Genomic DNA, 24893 nt, shown 5'->3' on the forward strand with positions numbered 1-24893 from the left:
AGCGCAAACCCGACGCGGAGAAAGCTGGAGAGCCTCAAACCCCAGGCAAAAGCCTTCATTTCCTGCCAGCGCATCACTGGCGGGTCTGACGCTGCTGCAGCCACTCAGCTGTTTACTATTTACGGTTTGAGCTGGGCGCCGGGACCAGTGACGTATGGCACACATTACTGCCATGTGTTAATTCATCCATTCCTCTCAACAGTTTTAGACAGTAAAGCACTATTATTAGCCACATTTTACAGGTGAGGAAACTAAAGCCCAGAGTGGTTAAGTCCCTGGTTCCGAGTCCTATCTTGTGGGAGGGGGAGCTGGGTTTCAGACCTGAGCATATCTGATTCCAGAGCCTGTGTCCTTCACAGCTGGTCACTGCCTCCCATCAGTCAACTACGGTATATAGGGTCAAAAGTGTCCCCATGGCCTGGTGCACAGCAAGAAGGGAAAGGTCAGGGAGGGAGAGTGGGCTTTTTGGAAGAAGTGATACCTGGACTGATTAAAGGATGAATAACTGTTGGGCGACAGGAGAGGCCTGTCCTTTCATCTCGCTGCCACAGCTAACCTCAGGAAACTAAAAAAGGGCAGGGGCTGGTGAGAAGAGCTTTGTCTTTAGCTCTCTGGAAAGGAAGATCAGAGAGGCTGGCCTTAGAAGATTTTTTGATGTAGGCACAGTGATATGAAAGGAGGCGGGAGAGAGGTGGTGGAAGAGTAAGTACTAAGCCTAGTACCTACATATATTAAAAATCTTGATTTGGGGCACCTCAGTTGGTTGAGCATCTGACTTTGGCTCAGGTCATGATCTCATGGTTAGTGAGTTGCAACCCCACATTGGGCTCTGTGCTAATAATGTGGAGCCTGCTTTGAATTCTGTCTGCCCCTCCCCTGCTAGCATACACTCTCTCAAAATTAAATAAACACCACAGAAAATCTTGATTTGATCCACTTCTCTTCTGACTTCCTCAAAAATCAGCATTACCACCTACCCCATTAAGTATGGACCACAGGACTTCCTGCATATATCAGTATTAATGTTACTTCAGTTCTGGCTTCATCTGATTTTCCCTTAGCTCTGATTTTTACACTCATTAAAAAAAAGTTGTATTTTAGGGGTGGCTGCTGGCTGGGTGGCACAGTCAGTTAAGCATCGGACTTCAGCTCAGGTCATGATCTCAAGGTTCCTGAGTTTGAGCCCCTCGTTGGGCTCTGTGCTGACAGCTTAGAGCCTGGAGTCTGCTTCAGGTTCTGTCTCCTTCTCTCTCTGCCTCTCCCCTGCTTGTGCTCTGTCTCTGTCTCTCTCAAATATAAAACATTGTTAAAAAATTAAACATTTTTTTTAAGTTGTATTTTAATAACTCAGTGCTTCTCAAATTTTAATGTGCACCTAAGATTCTGGGTTTTTAATAAGATTCCAGGTGATGCGGTCCCTTAGGTCTGTAGGTCCTTAGAGTAACACTTCAGGTAGCAAGGATATGTATATTTTATTGTTTCCAAAATGTTTTCGAGTTTCTTACAAAGTGGTGTATGCCTAAAAGAAGTGTCTTGACAGTGCCGGAGGGTAAGGCTTGGGAGCAGATTGTGGGAAGCCGTCTATCAAAACTCAGCTTCTAAGTTGAGTGAGGTAAGTCTGGTTGGGGGAGAGAGGGATGGGCTGGAGGACAGTGAGACTGAAGGTGAAGATTCTAGCCTAGTGAAATGGAGTGGGCAGAAGGGCAGTGGCGGTAAGGATGGAGAGAAATGGACAGGAGGGGGGAAGATAAGATGATTGATTAAAGATGGAGTGAGGGTGAGGGAGCTAAGCTAGGATAATTACCAATCTTCTGACTTGAGAGCCTTGGTAGTATAACAGGGAAAACACGAGATGCCTATCTTACATTGGGGAATGCATAGTCTATGTGGAATGCTGAGCTGGAACAGCACAGTAAGGAGCTAGATATATGGGTCTGAAGCTCAGGGGGAGAAATCTGGGCTAGTGATTCACATCTGGGTGGAGTGAAATCCAGGAGTGTGGGATAAGATCACCTGGACAGAAGATACAGCCTACAAAGAGGCCTGAGCACATCACCAACATTTATTTAAGGGGTAGTAGAGGAAGGGGATTCACCAAAAGAGACTGAGAAAGACCAGTGCAAGGAGGAGACCTAGAAGAGAAGTGTTAAATGTTTTCAAGAAGGATCAGTGTGGAAGTGAGGTCACCCTTCTGTTAATTTCTACTACAAAGCAATAGCAACAGCTAATACTACTGTAATACTACTGCTAGGAGCTTAATTTTGAGGTGCTGTGTGCTTTAAGGGCTGGGGAACTAGAGACAGGTTGTTGGCTTGAGAGAGAAAGTCAGATATATCATGCATGCAGAGTCTCAACACTGACTTCCCATTAGAATATGGGAGTTTAAAACTAACAAGCAGGGGCGCCTGGGGGGCTCAGTCAGTTGGGCATCTGACTTCAGCTCAGGTCATGATCTCACAGTTCGTGGGTTCGAGCCCTGTGTTGGGCTCTGTGCTGACAGCTCAGAGCCTGGAGCCTGTTTCGGATTCTGTGTCTCCCTCTTTCTCTGCCCCTCCCCTGTTCATGCTCTGTCTCTGTCTCAAGAATAAATAAACATTAAAAAAACAAACATAAAAAAAACAACACAAAACCCAAAACAAAACAAAAAAATAAAACTAACAAGCAAAAAAGCCCTGCGCCCAGGCTCCAAGATGTGATTAAGCCTATAAGGGAGTATCAGGTCCCTGCTACCAGACAAAGTACTTTGGACTTATACCAATGCCATGAGGATAAAACAGGAGGTAAAACATAATCACAAAATAGGTTGGCAATCTGATGATAAGACTCATGATCCTGTTTTCCAAATCTGGTCTTGGAGCCCAGCCTTCTGTTCTTTATTGGAAGTGGTCTTAATACATATAAGTCTGGGTACTTAAAACCATCTTTCTCTCATTTATTTGCTACAGGAGAAAGTAAAGGTGAAGAATCTGCCCGATGGCAAATGGTGACAAATGTTTAAGGATGAACAGAAAACAGTGTTATCAGAGCCCCTCACCCCAGGACAGGGTCCACTGGGAAGACGTCACAACCAGCAACACTTCTTGGTAGAAGAGATCTAGGACTAGTTAGAGAACAACATGTTCAGAAGCTGTTTTCCTACAAGCTTATTTGCCACTTCCTGGGTTTATAGTGTGGTCCAAAGGTCTTAAACAGTGGGACAGAACCAGGTTTACTAACTATTCCTTTTGGTTTGGCTTGAAACTATAATATGACTAGCCTTTCCCCTTCTAGAAGCTTTGAGGATGAGAGGAGGATTTGGCCAGAACCTACAAGAACAGATGAAAATTGTAGTTCTGAGTCCTGAGATTTCTTACCTCTGGTTGGGAGAGGCCACCATTGGCTGTCCAACTCTCTTCTTCGTTCTGGTTAGCTGAGGTGATAGGATTTCCCCTTTGAGAGCAGGGACTGAAGGAAGCAGACTGGCCTATAAAAGGGCAAGTCAGCACACTGTAGCCACAATAGGTTTAAAGGGTCTTAAAACATCAATGATTTTATTGGTGGTCGAATTTTATTACATTAAATACTACTTGCAATAAGTGGGTCCAGAAACCTTGACGATATAGTTTTATTCCTTGAAAGAGCTATTATTCTCATTCTGATGGGGTTTGATCTATGCCTCAGCAGGACATTTCTTAATGATTTGAAGTCTCACTATGAATGTGCAAGGTTTTCTTCTGCCTCTGTTAAAATCTCAAAATCAGTACTGTTCCCCACAATAGCAGGCTTCTGATTCCAAGTGAGAACCAATGGTAGTGGCTCTCAAACCTCAGTAATGTAAACATTCTATTCGTTTCCAGTATTCCCATACCATATATCCATTTCACAAGAAAAAGGAGAAGTGTTAGCACTGAGAGACACTTTTGAGTTCATTTACGTTCAATTTTATTTTTAGATGAGGAAAGTGAAGCCCAGAAATGAAAAAGGACTTGCCTAAGGTCACAGAGCTTCAAGCGGCAGAAATGAAAACAGAATTTAGGCCTCTCTTATTCCACTGCACCCATGCTGCCTCCCCCCAAATCCCTTGTATATTTTGAAAGTAATTAAATTCTTACCTGAGCTAGGTTTAATCCAAGGTTCAGGTTGGTAAAATAGCAGTAAAGTAATGCCAGGAAGAGGCAAGACAGAGGAAGAAGAGATTATAGCAGGCAAAATGGGTTGGGGAGGAGGGATCCAAATAGAAAAGAACGCAGTGCTGGTAGGAGGGCAGGGAGGAGGGTATCCTGAGTAACTACTACCAACTGCACAGCTCCTGTTTCTTCCTAATCCTCCTAGGGGTTTCTCATAATTGTCCCCTCTACTCATGGATTATAGTTCCTGACCTGAGATAAAATTTCTTATCCTGTTATACTCAAGGTGCAGAAGACAGGGTTAAGGGCTCTCCCAGATAATTCAAATGTATTGTAAATTGTTAAGATAGGAAAAACATTTTTGTCCCACTGAATAATTTACTTAATATTATCTGTCACTAGCATATGTTTCACCAAGAGTAGTTTCATTCATTTTACTATTAGGTGATTTTTGTTGTTGTTGTTAGCGGTAAACACAAATAGCAAGATGTACAGGTGACCCAAGGGGTCTTTTGTCACCCTCAAGTAAAGGCATCTCTTGAAAATACTTGATTTGGTTATCAAGCACTAAAAAAGCAGTAACTTCAACATGTGTGATACTTTTCAAATCCATTCAAAATAGAAAATAAGAAATGAGCTTAAAGACTCATATGTAAGGCGATATGGAAAACGAAAGAATCAGGTATGTCTAACACAGAACTTGGTGTGTCCCATTTAGTGGTGGCTTTAGGAGCCAGGGAGGTAAGATTAAGAACTCCTGTTGGTATGAAAGTTGAAAAGTGCTGCTTGTATGGTTCTGCTGCTAGTTATTTTAATTTAATTTTTTACATATTCTTCTTTGCCTTGATACATGTTTTGACTTCTCTATTGGCCTTACATTTTTTTGTTTTGTTTTGTTTTCTGGATTGCCTATCCATAAGACCAGGACACTCTACTATATTAAAACATGAATAAGTTGATGACTGTTCTTTTCAGAGGCTTGTTTTTCCTTCTCTATTGCATCAGATTCTTGGCATAGCCTATAGTTTGGCCAAAGCAATCCATTCTAGTGTTCCTGTGTTTAGCTTGTTAAACATATTGGCTCTTCATACTTGGGGCTGTGGAACTAAGTCCAGAATTAGTTACATATTTATAAACATTACTCTGCTGATTCAACAATACAACAGCATTACAGGAGGTATTCCCACCCACTCCTATGTCCCAACCCAAATAAAACATAAAACACTATAACAAAATAATCTTTAGATAAAAATCAGGGAGCACAAAAGGAACCTGAAGTTGATGATTTGGGTGTCCCTACGTTTGTTCAGTGTCACCTGATTGCAATCCTATTGTTCTTATTGACACTTGTGATCCATAAAGAGCTAAACTTCACAAAGGCCTATCTGCTAAAGTCAGGTAAGACACATTGCAGGGGCTTAAAACTTTCCCACTTACAAAACGATAGGGAAGAGAACGAGAAAATAAGGAATGTTTAACACAGAACAGGTAGGTAACTAATCTTCAAAATGCTTTTTCAAGGCAGTCTAAAAATGATCTCCAAGCATAAAATGTGAGATGCCTGTTAGCAGTAGAGTATTAACAACTTGGTTCAATAGGATTGTGGATTGGGTAATACCTGCATGACCACTGAAAGGATCACACCCCACTTCTAAACACTGTTCATCTTTTTATTGAATATTCTGGTAAATATTTCACATTAATACAGGCTACATTAAGTAGAGCCACTATATGACAAGAAATTTACTCAACTTTTTCCTTTTAAGTATGTAAACAATTGTACATGTATTTACCACCCTAAAAGGTTGAAACATGTAATCATCTAATTCTCTTCTGCATACAAGTAGCATTCAGTATGTTTAGCCAAAGCACTAAGTTCAAAATGGCTAAACTAACCAGAGAACATAATCAGGTGGATAGGAAATCACTTTGTTCTTATACAATGGGCAATCAAATTTCCATTGCTAAGCCTCAGAGAGAATTTCTTAGTTAGGCACATTAAAAAAAAAAAAAAAAAAAAATCCCCAGGGTTCTTCCAAGGTCATAGGTTTCTCAAACAAGGCTAAAGAGTAAGACCTTCTAACTTAGTTGACATATTTGAGATGCATGTTTCCAATATGAGGAGCCCACGTGCCAGGCCAAATCTGAAAAGGGGGAGGAAAAATTGGAATTTCTAATTAGGAATCTTTAGACATTTACAAAATGAATATATAAATGCAATGGCAATTCACTGTTTGTGCCTAGGAAGAATACACATACATGAGATAAAATGTTTAGTAGCATCATATAGATATCAAAAATCTTAATTCAGATGAAGGTGGTCGGATGTCATTTTGATATTTAGAATTTGTAATACCCAAAGAATTAAAAGAATGACATGTAAAATAAAAGAGCCTTAAGTCCATTTTACCTGCTGGGCATCAGTGCATTCAGTTGAATTTTGAATAACTTTTATCATAGGGTTCCAAGCAGGATCTGGGTTGTGAAGTCCATTAAACAAGGGTCCTCCGGGAACATCAGCAAGCTGAGGATGAGAGGGTATTATGGTGCCTCCATACATGGAAATTGGCAGACCCTATGATAGCAGAAAGAAAGGTTTAATCCTGAAGTGATTATAAAGGATGATTCCATAATACCAGCTTAGTTCTTTCTAATTTCCCTTCCTCCACAGAACTACAGAGGATCCTTTAAATACAGCATCATATGGTATTGAGAAATCAAAAGTGATAACCTGAAATAGCAACACTTTTCAACAATAAGAAAAAAACCCAACCAATGAAATCCAATAGCAAATCATCAGGAAATTTCCCAACTTTGATGAACACAGATAATACCCTCAACTTTTCCGTATTTTAGTTTCACCAATGAGCTTGTGCTGAGAAGAAGAGGGAAACCCTACTTGGTTGCCTACAGCCACAGTCTGGCTTTAGGGCAGTCAGAAAGTTCTCATAGCAGACAACAGGGCATTGGGGAGCTCACAGCCAACTTTGTAGAGGGGCAGAGGCCTCTCTCAAAGCTGTGGCAGCAAAACCCAAAGCTGAGAAGTCTAAATGTCTCAGGTTTTTTGAGAGGAGGGAAGCATCCTCAGCATAGTTTGAGGACAAACTACTGTAGCCAACATAACTTACTTTTGAAATTGGGCAAAAGATCTGGCTAAGTCATGGAAACAAACTCATTACACCAAAAGGGAGAATTATTTCAGTATAAGCTGTTCCTTAACATTGGCTGGCAAAGTGTTAACCACGTTACAATGATGTTTGTTGACTCACTTTAGAAAAATCCAGAAAACTGCTTGCCATAGGTTGATGAAAAATGTTAGAGGGGGCTACCATTCCAGAATCATCTCTCTCCATTGGTTGATGCTGGGAGAATGTGCTTGGGTCTGACAACTGTTGGTGCATTGGATGGTTTCCTATCACAGACTGTGACCAACCTGATAAGCCTTCTGGAAAGAAGAATTGAGGACAGGGTTTGATATTTATTTGGGTAAAATGACAAAATATTACTAATCTTTTTTTCATACTAAATTTTATCGAACTCATTCCTGTGAGAAGCTCAGTGCATGTTCATGACAATCTTTGCAAGCCAAAAAAACCAGTTCCTGGAAAACTGGGTGAAGTCCTTTGAATACCCCAAATACTCTACCTAGTCCTTCAAAAGAGTAAATGCTCTCTAGAAGAACTCAAATGATTATCCCATTCTATATTGGAAAGCTTAAGAGGGAAAGGAAATATGCATTGAATCTTTTATGTCTATACTTATTATTATACATATTATATTATTATGTATAAAGGAAACTAACATTCCAAACTCTGAAACTGAATTCTTCAAAGGTATATATACCCCTACTGATCATTAAGTGTAGGAACTAAGCTGTTTTGTTTTAAGGAACTAAGTTATCAGGGCAAAATCCCACAACTTACTTGAGCTATCCCTCCAGACAGAGGGCAAGGTAACTATACCTGACATAGCGTTGACACCAAATGACCAGATTCCACTGTGTCCAACAGGAGCGACAAAACTGGTCCCCACAGGGGCTTGTGCGACAGACCCTCCTTGCCGAATCCGGGCTAGTCTCTCTGTTCCAATGGGGGGAGGTATCTTTCGATCTTGACTGGCACTGCCTCCTTTTGGTTGGCCCAATGTAGGTGGGGCAGAGGTGGCTGAAAGAGGTGAAGATGATCCCGAAGAAACAGATGGAATAGGAGAGTCACCTGGTGGCAAAATATTTCTCTATTGTTTTATTACATTAAAAACTAATTATAAGAATATGAGAAACCTTGTTGGAAAGATCACAACACGGATTCTGTAAAGAAAAATTTCATTTTATAAGATCATTCAAATGAAAATATGTAAGTTGTATGAATATTTTGTTACTTCTGTGTATAGTGAGTATAAACAAATAGTCTAAAATTTTTTTTCCAGATTGATGAAAAAGCTAGAAGGAAGGCCTAGAATAGGAATAGGAATAATTCTTATTGTAGTTCTAAATAATCTTCTCAAAACATATATTGTACAATTATGTAAAACATAATTTTAAACTAACTCAAATGTGGCAATGTTTGTATAGTAACTAGCATATTGTCTGGAAAAAAGCTGGTGGCCCTCTATACTTGGCTGTTTTCTTTTGTGTCTTTCCACAACCCTTTTTCCTCCATAAGGAAGAAAGGTTAATGTTAGCAAATATCTTGGATTCAATTCATGACTTGGTTTCTTACTGGGATTCTCAGGTCATGGTGGTAATTTTCCTTGTCAAAAGGGCCAATACTCATTGACTATGTCATGATGCTTATTAAAAAATTGAATCCTGTTCAAGTACCGTTAGAACTTCATCTGTTCTGAATGTTGCAATAACTAAGAATAAAGGAATACTGTCACTTATAAATGGCACTATCATATGGTTTCTAAAATATAAAAATAAACTAAGAAATCATACCAAACTGAATAGATACATGAATTGACTTCTTTGCAGACTTAAGAAATTATTTTGCAATACTATCCTCAAAGGGTCCTTCCTTTTATAAAACTACTTGTAGTAATTCTTCTCTTGATTCTTGACCCTTCTCAAGTTTTTTATCCCACAAATGACTGATAACTTTTGACATGACTGCAGTACAAACCTTTGGTATCTGCATACCATCATACCATTGACTTTAGTTTACTAAACTTTAGTTTACTGAAGTTACTATGCAGAGTTCCCTGAGACAAATGGTTAATAACTTATTCAAGACTCTTTGGGAAGAGTTTCTCCAGGATTCCTACATGAGTTTGAGGCACTTGTCCAAGGATGGGGAGAAAAATGTTGTCTGTTGAAACTTGGAGTCCCAACAGGAGCAGGCCCTTGCAGGAAAACCCGAGTTCCTGGTATGCCGGAAAAACTCGTCAGGGGAGCAGAAGAGGAAGATGGGGAGCTGCCGGATGGGTCAATGGATGGTAAGCCTGAAATAAAACAGGTCCAGACATCAAATCAGCCAAGGCTTTAACACGGAAAGCCCTAACTTTACTTAATTCCTTTTTAAAAAAGAAGAAAGCATACAGTTTACTTTTGTAGATCACAGCAAAATAATCCATTTATGTGACACTGTATTATGGCCCAAACCCATTTTTTTCTTGCAGTCCAGAAGAATATCACTAAACAGCACTAAATATAGAAGAGTGCAATGTTTTTGTTGTTGTTTTGAGAGTGCACAGGAGCAGCAGGGGGTGGGGAAGAGGCACAGAGAGAGAGAGAGAGAGAGAGAGCGAGAGCGAACCCTCTGGGGATTCTCTCTTTCCCTCTCTCTCTGCCTCTCCCCTGCTTGAGCACTCTCTCTCAAAATAAATAAATAAACATTGGGGGAAAAAAAAAAAAAAAAGAATGGCAATCAGCTGGGGGCTCCTGGGTGGCTCAGTTGGTTAAGTGTTGGGCTCTTGATTTCTACTCATGATCTCAAAGTTGTGAGGTTGAGCCCTTGTGTTGGACTCTGCGCTGTCAGCGCAGAGCCTGCTTGGGATTTTCTCTCTCCCTCCCTCTCTGCCCCTCCCCTGCTCATTCACTCTCTCAAAATAAATAAACATTAAAAAAAAAAAAAGGCAATCACCTGGAATAATGTTCTGGATAAATCTCAAAGCTTTCACTAGAGGGGACATACAATGAGAGCATGCTGTGACTAAGTGGTCCCCATCAGTAACTTCTGCTTTTCCTTTTGTGGAAAATCTAAAAGTATAGCTGTTCATCTACATAAATACAGTTGTCTCCTACGGAAGATGAATAACACAATCTACCAATGTTTCCTTCCTAATGAGGAAAAGCATACTATTAAAGATAAGTATTCCATCTGATACAAAAAAATCAACAGTTGCAAACTATATCAAAGTTTCTATCTAGTTTGTGTAAATCTGAATTCAGCAGTCTTCTCAAATGCCACTGCTGTTTCTAGAGAATGCATCGGGGAAAGGGAACAGGTGTGTGCAAAAGGATTATACGTACTCATTTCAGGAAAAAATAGTTAAAATCAACATAAAAAAACTGTCAAACTTCTCTCAAGCAGTTCTTCATCCATTTAAAGTATATGGTTCAAAGGCTTTTAGCAGATTCACAGAGTTGTACAACCATCACCGCAATCAATTTTAGAACAGTTTTGTCTTCCCTAAAGGAAACTCTGCACCATTACCTGTAACTCCCCATCGTCCTTTACTCCATATCCCCACCTCTAAGCAACCACAGTAGATTTACCTATTCTGGAAATTTCATATAAATAGAATTATACAGTATGTGATCTTATTGTGACTGCCTTTCTTTCACTTAGCATCAGGTATTCAATGTTCATCAATGCTGTAGCATGCATCAGTACTTCATTTCTTTTTACTGCTGACTAATAATCCCATTATATCAATACACTACATTTTGTTTTATATTTATCAGTTGATGGACTGTGGGCAATTTCCACTTTTGGGTTATTATGCTGCTATGAGCATTTGTGTACCAGTTTTTTTGTGTAGATATAGGTTTTCTGTTGGGGAGACCTAAGAGTGGAATTACTGGATCGTATGGTACCCTTGTGTAACTTTATGAGGAATTGTCAAAAACTGTTTTTTTCAAGTTGCTATGTTACTTTGAATTTCCACTGGCAACATTTGAGGTTTCCAATTTCTCCACATCCTTCTCTATTTTCTTCAGTATTACTATTTCTTACCTGTGAAACAACCAGGAGAGTAACTATATCCATGAAAGAAGAGAAACAAAAGAAGCCATACAGGCAGTTAAGATATAAGGCCAAGCTGGGGCGCTGTGGCTCAGTCGGTTAAGCGTCCAACTTCTGCTCAGGTCATGATCTCACAGTTCATGGGTTCCAGCCCTGCATTCGGCTCTGTGCTGACAGCTCTGAGCCTAGAGCCTGCTTCGGATTCTGTGTCTCCCTCTCTCTCTGCCCCTCCCTGCTCATGTTCTGTCTCTCTCAGTCTCTCAGAAATAAATAAAAAAAGTAAATAAATACATAATATATATATATGTATATGTAAACATATATAGCCAGGCTTAGCAATCCTGGACCCCAGAGGGAAGGTCCAGGATTAATGCTTGCTTTCTAAAAAAATGATTATTTTTTTATTAGCAATAAATAATTTTGATGTTTTAGATCTAAATAATTAAGGTTCCCAAACCTTGTTTTCTACCAAACTAGATAGCAGATATCCTTGATTTTTTTCTTTTTTCTAGAATTTCATAATCTGTACATCTTCTGGGAGGCAGCATGTGGAATGCAAAGAGCTCAAACATGAGAATATGAGAGTTCTGAAGTCAAACTGGCTAAGGCATTCAGAATTCACATGTCAGTGCCAGTCAAGTCAAAGATAAATGCTTTCTACACTGATTGCCTGAGCACTGGCAATGAGTTCTTCTTTCACCCTGTGTGTGGCCTTTGAAAATCTTTTAGTTTCCTCCAAACAAAAAGTGAAAACAAATATCTATTTATAGAAAAAAATAAAAAATTAAGAAAAAAAATCCTAGAGAACATTTGGACCACAGTTGATCTTATGTAGGCTTATATATTTACTTGAAAGATGATATAGGGGCGCTTGGGTGGTTCAGTCAGTTAAGCGTTCGGCTTCAGCTCAGGTCATGATCCCACGGTTCGTGGGTTTGAGCCCCGCATCAGGCTCTGTACTGACAGCTCAGAGCCGGGAGCCTGCTTTGGATTTTGTCTCTGTCTCTTTCTCAAAAGTGAATAACATTGAAAGGAAGAAAGAAAGAAAGAAAGAAAGAAAGAAAGAAAGAAAGAAAGAGAAAGAAAGGAAGGAAGGAAGAGAGGGAGGGAGGGAGGGAGAGAGGGGAGGAAGGAAGGAAGGAAGGAAGGAAGGAAGGAAGGAAGGAAGGAAGGAAAGAAGGAAGGATGATATAACAGCTGTCTTCCTGAAAAGACAAGTAAATAAAAGCATACCTGAAATGAAAATTAAGGTTACACCATATCCATAAACTTCCAGATTTAAACACCATAGGTCAGTTTGTAATAAACAAAAAGGAAGGCTGGGTTATGAAAGACGGTTTTCTCACTGGAAGGAAAATGCTACGAGGCAACAGAGCCTCTTACACCATTCTATGTCAGTTGCAATTTCTAATTTGTTTTTCAGAATAGTGCACATTAGACTCAAATTTGGCTCTTTGACTCTGGAAAAAAGACGGGTTTTCTAAATATATCCAAGTCAATACTAGACTCATATCTATATCTTTCTTATAACGCCTCAGCAGCTAATTTGTAATTTCAAAAAACCAAAGAGCTGAATCTAAGTTGGTCTTTTTACATTAAGAGCCCACAAATGACTGGATCTCTAATAATAATATTAACATTGAGCCTGAGCACCCAAGACTGAAATATTGTAGAATATTTCAAAGAATAATGTAGGTTATGGACTGGTACCTAAACGCTTCTGTAACACAAACTTTTTAAATCTGAGAAATGCAAACATTCATGATGATTTTAAAAACGTCTATAAATTTGAAATCCTTGAAGTATCCTGAGTCCCTTTTTATTAATATCATTATACCAATTCTTAGAAAATGGACTGACACAAGGTATAACCTCCTTGCTATGAGGGACAGAAACATCAGATAGGCCATATAAGGCAGCTCACTGTATGTGAGTGATTATCTACAGCTATATTGCTGCCCCCTCAAACAGCAATCATTAAAGGGTCTTTAGTATTTATGACACAGTCTTTTTTCTTTCTTTTTTAATTTTTTAAATGTTTATTTTTGAGAGAGAGAGAGAGAGAGAGAGAGAGAGAAAGAGAGAGTGTGAGAAGGGGAGGCACAGGGGCAGAGAGAGAAGAGACACAGAACTGGAAGGAGGCTCCAGGCTCCATGTTATCAGCACAAAGCCCAACACAGGGCTCAAACTCACGAACTGGGAGATCACAACATGAGCGGAAGTCAGAGGCTTAACCAAATGAGCCACCCAGGCGCCCCGACACAGTCTCATTTCTTTAAGATCATGTGATATGATGTACAAAATAAGTGCCTTATTATCTTGAAGGATTCAATTACACTTAAGAGCCCCATACTGAACTGCAGTAATAGTTATAATAACTTACCAACTGGACTAGTAGAAACTCGCTGGGAAGGTGGTCTGAAGCCAGGTGCCTTGGAGTTGTCAGGGTGCACGTTTTCCAAGTGTCCAAGTACAGAGTTACCCAGGAATGCTGACTGAACAGTGAAAGAGGCATCTGCAGCAACTCGAGAGGACAGCGGCCCATCTCCCCAACCCTGGTTAGCAGGCACCTGACTGCTATCAAAAAGACTACTGAAATGATTGAAAAGTGTGGCCGGGCCGAATGTAGGTGGCAAAGATTTATTTGCTGGGTTAATGTGCATCTGAGAGCCATTCATAATGTTCATGGCTGAAGAAAGCTGCACTGCAGCCGGTGGGCCTTGAGGTGGTGTCAAAGGAACTGGATTTGTAACAAAAATAGACTGGGGATCCTGGTGTATGGTTGCATTTGGTACCACTGAGTAAAAAGAACCTCTGGGCTGCATTCGATGAGAAACTCGAGGTGCTGGTACAGCTAACTGAGGTAAGTTATTGGTGTCCTGATTATCAGCAGCAACCAATCTGGGTGATGCCAAAGTCAATGGAGCAGGTTCTGAGTTGGATGCGAAAGGCATGGACATAGGACTTAAGTCAGATCCGCTGGGTGGCTGTGCCTCCTCCTGTGTGTTAGTGGAGGGAGGAGCGGGGCTACTGGATGGGTGAGTTTCTGGAGCTCCTGGGGTGTTGCTGGCAGAGCTACTGCAACTATTTGCAGTTGAAGATGGGGTGCACAGGTTGGCCATGGGCTGCTCCTGTGTGGACGCTTTCTCTTTGGGGGGTGGCATGGCAGGGAAAGACTCCATTTTTTGTGAAGAAAGCTGTGTTTGAGGAGTACTCGCAGGCAGAAAGGTGGTGGGAACCTGCCCGCTGGGGATAGGTGCAGAGGAAACAGAAGGCAGGGAACTACAAGTGCTCGTCACAGAAGAGATCACTGTTGCTGGAGGGCTCGTTTTAGGCACACAGGCAAACAACTGCTTTCTGACCGATGAAGGAGTCCGGGTATTAGTCACACACAGCTGCTGGCTGGCAGCAACTACGGAAGAGACAGTGATAGGACAACTGGCAGTAGCTAGCCCCGCAGACTCTGAGGGTAAGACAGTCCCGTTCTGGTTCGGTAGACGGCCTGAATTATTATGCTTTGGAGAGCTGTTTGTGTTGCCAGGATTCACAGGTCTCACTGGGAATGGTCCCCAAGTGTTGGGAGAGGGTGAAAAGGTTCCTCCAAATTGGGCCATGGGTAAGCGAGGATGCCGAATCTGTTGCATAGTCTGAGCAGCCAGCAGGGCAAAATGAGGGTGGGGATAAGCCAAGGGTAGAGAAACTGGGAAAGAAGAACGTACGTTTGTTGGAACGTTCTTGTTAAGTTTATTAGTGGGCTGGAACGTAGATAATGTTGTCGCCTGTGACGTAACGAGAGCTGGAGCACCCAAAGGAAATGCGTTTTTACTGGAAGTTGATGTGGTGCCTACTCCAGATGAGAAGTTTGCATGGATGGACTTGGTGCTGGCAGGTGTTCTGATATGATTTTTAGGAATCAAGTCTTCCAGTTCCTTAGCGGGATCTTGAATAAGTGCATTGATAAGCTGAACCGCATACCTGGTTGATTCCGTACCACCCCTGGGGAGAAAACCAACAAAACATAAAAAGAGGATCAAAGAGATAAAAACAGAGGTCATTTTAACCTTAAAATTCTTGATTGTGCCATGCGTAACACAAGGATGCTTCTAAAAACATTTAATTTCCATACAGAACTACTAATATACATTTTCCACAATTACCTTATTGTGATCATTCTCTCGCCATTCTTATCTTTTTGTTTATCCACATCAATATGGGCTCCAGTAACATCTTGTATTGCAGTGATGTTGCATCCTCCTCTTCCCATTATCCTGGAAACCACGGAAGCTGGAACAGACAATTTCTTTGACCTATAAAATGAAGACTTATGAGCTTATGAAACAAAACATGAGCTTATGAAAACAAACGTCTTTACTCAAAAAGATGTCTCAGCTAGTATGCTCATGTAGAATAATATGTCTCAAACCTTAAAGGGGAAATTACTATAAATTTTCGTTTTAGAAACTGACTCCCTCTCATATTGAATTTAACTTAGTGAAAATAAATATTACTTTGTCATTTAAAACAAAATTATATTTTAAATAACTCATGATCGGGGCGCCTGGGTGGCACAGTCGGTTAAGCGTCCGACTTCAGCCAGGTCACGATCTCGCGGTCCGTGAGTTCGAGCCCCGCGTCAGGCTCTGGGCTGATGGCTCGGAGCCTGGAGCCTGTTTACGATTCTGTGTCTCCCTCTCTCTCTGCCCCTCCCCCGTTCATGCTCTGTCTCTCTCTGTCCCAAAAATAAATTCAAAAATTTCAAAAAACGTTGAAAAAAAAAATTAAAAAAAAAACAACAAACTCATGATCTAAGCATTCCAATCTGCTGAAAACATCACACATCAACTAAACAGCAATGACCATATGGACTGACTTTTTCTAAACGAAAACAATGCATAACATACTATTAAACTTCATACCAAGTAAGAGAGACCAGCTTATCAATATCAGTAATTTATACTTAGCAATAGCAAGTATAAATGCAGTTCAGGTTTGAACTACATAAAAAGCAACCCACAAGTGGAGCCTGGGACTTGACTTCCACTTACATGTGAGCTGAGCAGAGCCGAGAGATGACCAGAGGCTGATCTTGGGATCTAATAAGATGGCCTGGCCTGGCCTGGCTGTCCCTAAGGACTATCAAAGAAACCCAGTGTTTGCTGGCAGAAGCACTTTTTAAGTAAAGCAGAACCAGATGAGAGCGACACCCATTATTTTCAAGTGCTCAGTGCTGGGCCCCAGGATTCCCCTTTTCAAGGAGGGACCTTCAAACTTGAATTATTCCATCTAGAAGAATATCAGAGGCAGCCCTTAAAATACTCTTCATGCTCAAAATTTATTATCTTAATGCTGGGAAGAATATATTCGGGTATTCTGAAAGCTAGAGCATAGACTAGGCTACATGCTGTGAGTAACATTTAAATCGATCTGATCATCAGGTGTGTATCACTTCTATTGTGCCAAGACTTCTTTCTGTTTGCATTTAATGGACACAAACTTCAAAAACAATACAGAATAAAAGCCCAGACATTTCAGTCCTTTGGTGACTTAATATGATTTGATATACATTAGCATTTCTGTATCTTGTCCTGATTCCCTGTTGTAAAGTATGAACAGAGGCTAAAAGTATCATGTGGATTGTATAAAACATTTGAAAGCTGTGGCCTGTCTGCTTTTATTCATTTCTCCCATCCTAGCTTAAATATAAACACTGTGACTGAAGGTGCAGTAAAACCTTGGATTGTGAGTAACTTGTTCTGCAAGTGTTCTACAAGATGAGCAAACATTTCTTTCTTTCTTTTTTTTTTTTTTTAATGTTTATTTATTTTTGAGAGAGACAGAGACAGAATGCAAGTGGGTTAGGGGCAGAGAGAGAGGGAGACACAGAATCTGAAGCAGGCTCCAGGCTCTGAGCTGTGAGCACAGAGCCCGATGAGGGGCTCAAACTCATGAGCTGTGAGATCATGACCTGAGCTGAAGTCAGACGCTCAACCAACTGAGCCATCCAGGTGCCCCTAGATGAGCGAAGATTTCTAATAAATTTTAACTTGATAAACAAGCCATGTCCTGCAATATGAGTAGTATGTGATACCAAATATCACAACTGAGCCAATGGTTCTTGAAATTCGCTTTGATATACACAGGCTTTAGATGACAAGCATGTTTCTGGGATGAATTATGCTCTCAAACCAAGGTTTTACTGTACTTTTCTTTCTTCTTTCCTTTTCTTTCTTTCTTTTTTGAGGGTGAAGGTAGTTTTATTTTAATTTTATGGGCTCTTTTTCCCCCTTATCGGGATAGCAACTGCACTAGTTAATAGCAGCTAGCCAGTTCTTTAGGATATGTGGTTCTCTAGTGAAGCCTAACTTTATTTAAACACTGTATACAGATAAATTTGATTGTTTGAACCAAAATGGGATCATTAAACAAACCTTGTAGTCCTCACTAATAACATTGTGATTTTCCTGTCAAACGTAGAATCTTCCCTGTAACAAGCTTGTGACCATTTTGTATGGTGTATCTGGAAACATCTGTAGATGTTAAGTTTTAATAAAACATTTTTTGTTATTGTAAAGCCAACATTTTTTTGTGTCATATAAGATATATATGCAAAATTTACATATGGCTTCTCATTTTACTTTCGCCTACTCTGGATTTAGTGTGGCACAAATAATAACCACATTCAAATGATTCACTAATTAACTGGGTAACTACCTCATTAGATAGAACTTACATGGTCTATGAAAGTTAAAAAGATAAGACTAATTTCTACTTACCTTCGTACAACTTCTTTCCACCCTTCTTCTCTTTTCTGTCCCCTTTTGGGGCTAGTCAGATTCAGCTTTATGTTAGGAGAACTTAATGGCAATGGCACTGACTTATAGCTTGTTGATAAGGAATTAGTATTTGTTTCACTTTCAAGTCTGAGAAGAAAGAATTATCAAGTCCAATAAAACACATTTTAAGATAGAAACTCAAGAGACTATTCATTTATACACAAAGTTACATTGAAATATTTGAATTAAAATTTGGCACATCAAATTATCAACAATTCGGAAAGGCAGAAATAGGACAAAGAGTTCATCATCTACTTTAGTATTTAAATGGACTCAGAAGCTCAAAGTTGGGCTACGATCAATAAAAATGACACATTTAAAATAAAATCAAGGTATGCTAACTTTTTCAGCTTCAAAATTGAATCATAAACATCTCTGAAAATCTCACTTCATAACGTGCACATGATTAGGATATTAGTGAATTTCAGGTTTGAATACTGCAGTCAGGCAATGTGGTAGCCTTACATTGTGTAACGTAATTTGTGCTAAAAAATGTACTTTAAATTCTTGCGCCAGGCACGAGAAAGGAAAGGTGGATGGAGAGTGAACAAACCAGAAAAATTTACCGTGTTTGAGTTTTGGAAGTGGCATTACTTGTCTTTTCTTCTTGGGAATGGAGAAGAAGTGATGGGTATCTCCTATCACTGGAGGAATTCACATCCATGGTGAAATTGAACTCTTGGCTTTTACCGCCGCTGCTACTCTCACTGTTGCAGTCTGTGCTGTCCAAGTTGTCGGAGTCACTATTCCCACCTGTACCACCACCTCTGGGTTCTCCGTTTATTTTATTTTTATCAGCTTTCTGCTGTGCCAAGGGTATGTGTTGTTCTGGTAATATTAAATGTGCAGTGGGAGGGGTCTCCTTTGTTTTGTTCTTCTTATTTTTCCGATTGGTGCTGGGGGTCGTCACCACATTGGCCCTTTTTTTCCCAAACACGTTTGTAAATGTGGCAGATGTTGCAGAGATTCCAATGGTGGTGGTGGTGGTTGCACTAGGAGGGTCTATGGGAACTTCTTGCTCCACTGAAATTAGCAAAAGGATAAAAATCACACTGAGAGCACAGAACTCAGAACAAGTTGTGACAAGATATACATAATAATTCAGAGTAATTCACTTCCTTAAGTCATATTTTCCTTTCATCAGTATTCACTAGTAAATAAAGAAATCTTTATTGTTGTTAGAACAAAAGCACTATATCATATTTTGATGTGTAACTTGGTATAAAACATTCACACTATAACATTCTTTTTTTTTTTTTTTTAAGTTTTTATTTATGTATTTAAGTAATCCCTACACACAACGTGGGGCTCGAACTGATAGCCCTGAGATCAAGAGTTGCATGCTCTTCCGACTGAGTGGGCCAGGTGCCTCTTATACCATAACATTCTTTTTTTTAAAAATATGAAATTTATTGTCAAATTGGTTTCCATACAACACCCAGTGCTCATCCCAACAGGTGCCCTCCTCAATGCCCATCACCCACCCCCCATCAACCCTCAGTTTGTTCTCAGTTTTTGTTTTTTTTTTTTAATTTTTTTTTTCAACGTTTTTTATTTATTTTTGGGACAGAGAGAGACAGAGCATGAACGGGGGAGGGGCAGAGAGAGAGAGGGAGACACAGAATCGGAAACAGGCTCCAGGCTCCGAGCCATCAGCCCAGAGCCTGACGCGGGGCTCGAACTCACGGACCGCAAGATCGTGACCTGGCTGAAGTCGGACGCTTAACCGACTGCGCCACCCAGGCGCCCCTGTTCTCAGTTTTTAAGAGTCTCTTATGTTTTGGCTCCCTCCTTCTCTAACCTCTTTTTTTTTTTTTTTTCCTTCCCCTCCCCCATGGGTTCCTGTTAAGTTTCTCAGGATCCACATAAGAGTGAACACATATGGTATCTGTCTTTCTCTGTAGGACTTATTTCACTTAGCATAACGCTCTCCAGTTCCATCCATGTACCATAACATTCTTAAGATCTGAGGTGTTAGTCTCACGAGTTAACCAAAACTCACAATACTGTTTGAATTCAGGGAAATTTTTAGTCTGACTACTGTAGATAATGCTGCTGTAAACACTGGGGTGCATGGATCTCTTTGAATTAGTAGCTAGAGAGTATTATGCTAAGTCACAGAAACACGAATACCATATGATTTCACTTATATGTGGAGTTTAAGAAACAAAACAAATGAGCATAGGGAAAAAAAGAGAGGCAAACCGAGAAACAGACTCTTAACTATAGAGAACAAACTGATGGTTACCAGAGGGGAGGTCAATGAGGGAAGGTGGTGGGGGGATGTGGTAAATGGGTGATGGGGATTAAAGAGTGCACTTGTTGTGATGAGCCCCAGGTAATGTGTGGAAGTGTTCAATCACTAAATTGTATATCTGGAACTAATATTACACTGTATATTAACAAACAGGAATTTAATTAAAAATTTTAAATTCAGGGAAATTTTCACATAGTATTTTAGAATTAGAATTCAAATAGAGAACAATTATTTGCCTATTACAAACACTACTAGGATGTACAAAAAACAACTCTGAGAATAATGAACCTGTATAGCTTTGGGCCCAAGTCTTAGCTCAAAATTTACTGAGGAACTGGATCTCTCCCCAGTTTCCAAATGGAGGAGGAAAGGGTAGGGAAGAACCTGAACAGAAGCTGGCAAATCTCTTTACTGTATTACACGTAGGACATACATGATGTTTTACAAAGGAACTTAAATTACAACTGAAACTTCAAATAACATGCTTGCCTTTACCCTTTCTGTTTCTATCACTTTACAATGTAAATTATTTAGAAATATTTACTATGAAAGCCAGTTGTCAATTCCAGATTAAAATAATGAATATCTAACTAGAATTAATTAGAGTAAAAAGCACTCAAAATGAAGTTGATGAACAGATTTTTATCATTAATTTGAAAAAGTCGTTTCTTACCATCTTCATCATTCTCCTCTTCATCTTCATCCTCTGGTAGTTCTGAATTCTCCTTAGGTTTGTTTTCCTCATCTTCTTCCTGTTTCCTTTTCTGCTCCTCTTTTTTCTTTTTTCTCTTTTCTTTCCTTTTTTCTCTTTTAGCTGCAAGAGCCTGCTTTCTGCTCTCCTCTCTGGACTGAAAATTAAGTGCAGGTGTATCATTTCACCCATAATACAATTATTTAAAATAAAGAATGGGTGGGGAACCCGGGTGGCTCCAACTGTTGATTTCAGCTCAGGTCATGATCTCATAGTTTGTGGTTTGAGCCCCTGTGTATGGGCTCATGCTGAAAGCAGAGGGCCTGCTTGGGATTCTCTGTCTCCCCCTCTCTCTGCCCCTCCCTGGTTCATGCTCTTTCTCTCTCTCTCTCTCTCTCTCTCTCTCTCAAAATAAAGAAATGAACAGTAAAAAAATAAAATACAATAAAGAATGGGTATTTTTGCTTATGACACGAGGCTTCCCATGGAGACCAGTGTTAAAACACACTTATAAAAGCACCAAAAGAAAAATATAGATAAGCTAGACGCCATCAAAGTTAAAAGTTTTTGTGCTTCAAAGGACCCATCAACAGAGTAGAAATACAACCCATAAAATGGGAAAATTTTTTTTTTGCAAATCATACATCTGGTAAGGGATTTGTATCAAGGATAAAGAACTCTTATGACATAGTAATAAAAAGACAAATATAACTCAATTCAAAAATACACAAAGGACCTGAACAGACATTTTCCTAAAGAACATATGAGTAGCCAAAGCATATGAAGACAGTTGCTCAATATCTACTAGACATCAAGGAAAAGCAAATCAAAATCACAATAAGATACCCACTCCATACCCACTAGATGGCTATACTCAAAAAGACAGATAATACCAAATAGCGGTGAGGGTATGGAGACATTAAAACCTTCAAACACTTGCTGGTAGGAACATAAAATGGTGCAGCTGCTTTGGAAAACAATCTGGCAGCTCCTCAAATAGAATTACCACATGCTCTAGCAATGCCATTCCTAGATATACATATACCCAAGAGAAATGAAAACACATTCATACAAAAACTTGAACACTGTGCTTGCTTTGGTAGCACATACACTAAAAACCCTCTAACAATACAAAGATGAGCATGGCCCCTGTGCAAGGATAGCATGCAAACTCATGAAGTGATCCATATTTAAAAAACAGAAAGAAAGAAAGAAAGAAAGAAAGAAAGAAAGAAAGAAAGAAAGAAAGAAAAACTTACATACCTATGTAGTAGAAACAGCCTGAATATCCATCGCCTAATGAATGGATGTATGGGTGTGTATGTGTGCACGTGTGTGTGAGAGAGAGAGAGAGAGAGAGAGAGAGAGACAGAGAGGGAGAGAGTGGAGGGAAAGAGAGAGAGTGTGCTAGAGAGAGACAGAGAGATGGGATATTATTTAGGAATAAAACCAAATTAAGTATTGATATATGTGACAACATGGTTGAAACTTGAAAACATTATGAAGTGAAAGAAGCCAGTCTCAGAGGAACATATACTGCATGATTCCATTTATGTGTAATGTCCAGAATAGGCAGATCCATAAAGACAAAAAGCAGATTAGTGGTTACCTAGGATGGAGAGATTGAATAAAGTGAGTGACACTTAACGGGTGTAGGGTTTCTTTCCAGGACAGTAAAAATATTCTAAAATTGGCTGTGGTGAACAATGCACAACTCTGAATATGCTAAAAGCCACTGAATTATATACTCTATTTATTTTAAAATACTTTTTCTATTTTAGTTTTTGAAGTAATCTTTGCACCCAACATGGGGCTTGAATTTACGACCTCAAGATCTAGAGTTGTATGCCTACTGACTGAGCTAGCCAGGCACACTTCAATCGTACACTTTGTTTATTTATTTACTTATTTATTTATATATTAATGTTTATTTATTTGTTTTTGAGAGACAGAGAGAGAGAGAGAGAGAGGGAAAGAGAGAGAGAGCAGAGGAGGCGCAAGAAAAGAGGGACATAGAGAATCCCAAGCAGGCACTGCGCTGTCAGCACAGAGCTGGATGTGGGGCTCAAACTCATGAGCTGTGAGATCATGACCTGAGCCGAAAACCGAGTTGGGACACTTAACTGATTGAGCCACCCAGGCACCCCTCAATTGTATACTTTAAATGGGTGAATTGTATGATAGATGAATTGAATGTACACATATGCAGTATCTGTTTATTTGACTAAAATTCAGCTATCATGATCTTTATAAAATTCTAAAACATTTCACTTTAAAAATATTAACCACAATCTATTGTAAAAATTATTTTTTTCTACCTTACAGAAATTTTTAAGCCACATACAGAATTCTGATCACTTTTAGATTTTGCTGTGATTAGTACTATAAAATGTCTTTTTTTTCGGAAAGGAAAACATGGTAGTAAGTTGCCTAGCATCATGATGAGAGTTTGAAACACATCAAGTTATTCGTTCTTCTATGGTAAACAGGTAAAGCATTTTCCTCAAAACTATAATTTATCATTTTGAGGCATAAATTGATTACTCTTTGATTTACCTAAATGAGAGGTTGGCAAACTATGGCCTGAATACCAAATCCAGTCTGCTATGTTTGATGGCCTAAAATCTAAGACTGACTTTGATATTTTAAATGGTTGAAACAAATAAAAAGACTATTTCGTGACACTTGGAAATTATACAAAATTCAAATTCCAGTGTTCATAAATAAAGTTCTATTGGAACACAGCCATGCTTGTTCATTTACCTATTGCCTATGGCTGCTTTTGTGCTCTGATGGCAGAGATGAGGACGTATGACAGACACCATATGGCCTGCAAAACCTAAAATATTTACTATTCGACATTTTATAGAAAAAGTTTGCCAATCTCCTACGTAAATGAGAAACGAGTGAAAGAAGACATTGCACATTTAGCTAAATACGGAATTTTATCACTCTGTTGGCATAAGAACAAACTGGCTACCTATTTAGGGAACTGCTGACCACATCCCTGAGAAGTTACACAAAAATCAAAATTATAGACATGAAAACTACCTTAGTAATCATCTAACTATGAACTTCACTTTATTTTAAAATGAATATAACTTTTTTTCCCTTCTGATCTTACCTGTAATCAACTTTATCATGGAGGTGCTAAATTTTAATTTTCTAATGATAAGACTTTAAGGTTTACACGTTTCCCCCTATTATCAGCAATGAATGTCCTTGTAAGTTCACATCTTCGAGCATTTGTCTAATTATTTACCTGAGGCTAAATTTATGCAAGTGGAATAGCTGAATAAGGGTAACCACCCTTTTAATTTATTTGTGAAAGCATTTCCATTAATAGTCATAGCAATTTATACCATACAACAAAAATCATTCGCTAGAGTGCTAATCTATCCACACCTTTGCCATCAGTAGCTATTACCAAATCTTTAAGTTTTTTTTAAGGTGTATTCATTTTTCAGAGACAGAGAGAGGCAAAGCATGAGTGGGGGAGGGGCAGATAGACAGGGAAACATAGAATCTGAAACAGGCTCCAGGCTCGAGCTGTCAGCACAGAGCCCAACGTGGGGCTCGAACTCACAAACCACGAGATCATGACCTGAGCTGAAGTCGGACGCTTAACCGACTGAGCCACCCAGGCGACCCCCAAATCTTTAAAGTTTAAGCTTTGCCAATCTGCTTAAAAAAAAAAAAAAAATTACTGAACATTTGTATTTCTTTTTCTGTGAACTACCCATTCACAGGAACATTTTTTATTCTGGGCAAGTTATGTTTTTCTCATTGATTTGTAAGTGACCTGTTCTTCTGGTCTTATAA

The 24893-nt window shown here is 39.4% G+C and overlaps 1 protein-coding gene, 1 long non-coding RNA gene and 1 other non-coding gene across 5 annotated transcripts in view; 2 read left to right on the top strand and 1 right to left on the bottom strand.

The window, feature by feature from the left end:
* The first annotated feature begins 37 nt into the window (after nt 1-37).
* On the top strand, nt 38-5065 carry LOC128778311 (uncharacterized). The gene is made up of 2 exons (XR_008423872.1): nt 38-152; nt 2946-5065. It is a non-coding gene; the product is annotated as an uncharacterized LOC128778311 (long non-coding RNA).
* Nucleotides 5066-5762: 697 nt separating this feature from the next.
* ANKHD1 (ankyrin repeat and KH domain containing 1) overlaps nt 5763-24893 on the bottom strand; it is a 131451-nt gene continuing 112320 nt past the window's right edge. For 2 of the 3 annotated variants that reach the window (XM_019424382.2, XM_019424380.2), the window contains 10 exons: nt 21054-21228; nt 18690-19146; nt 18064-18210; nt 15448-15597; nt 13674-15286; nt 9369-9545; nt 8069-8320; nt 7376-7551; nt 6517-6681; nt 5763-6250 (listed from right to left, as the gene is read on the bottom strand). In XM_019424382.2, the coding sequence (XP_019279927.2) occupies nt 6191-6250; nt 6517-6681; nt 7376-7551; nt 8069-8320; nt 9369-9545; nt 13674-15286; nt 15448-15597; nt 18064-18210; nt 18690-19146; nt 21054-21228 (3372 nt within the window). In that variant the 3' untranslated portion in view covers nt 5763-6190. The remainder of the gene's footprint in view (nt 6251-6516; nt 6682-7375; nt 7552-8068; nt 8321-9368; nt 9546-13673; nt 15287-15447; nt 15598-18063; nt 18211-18689; nt 19147-21053; nt 21229-24893) is intronic. The other variant, XM_019424381.2, reaches the window with a different exon arrangement.
* LOC128778440 (U6 spliceosomal RNA) lies at nt 22159-22265 on the top strand. The gene has a single exon (XR_008424028.1). It is a non-coding gene; the product is annotated as a U6 spliceosomal RNA (small nuclear RNA).

The sequence above is a fragment of the Panthera pardus genome, unplaced genomic scaffold, assembly GCF_024362965.1.
Source record: "Panthera pardus isolate Hobbes unplaced genomic scaffold, ASM2436296v1 HiC_scaffold_2, whole genome shotgun sequence".
Lineage (NCBI taxonomy): Eukaryota > Metazoa > Chordata > Mammalia > Carnivora > Felidae > Panthera > Panthera pardus.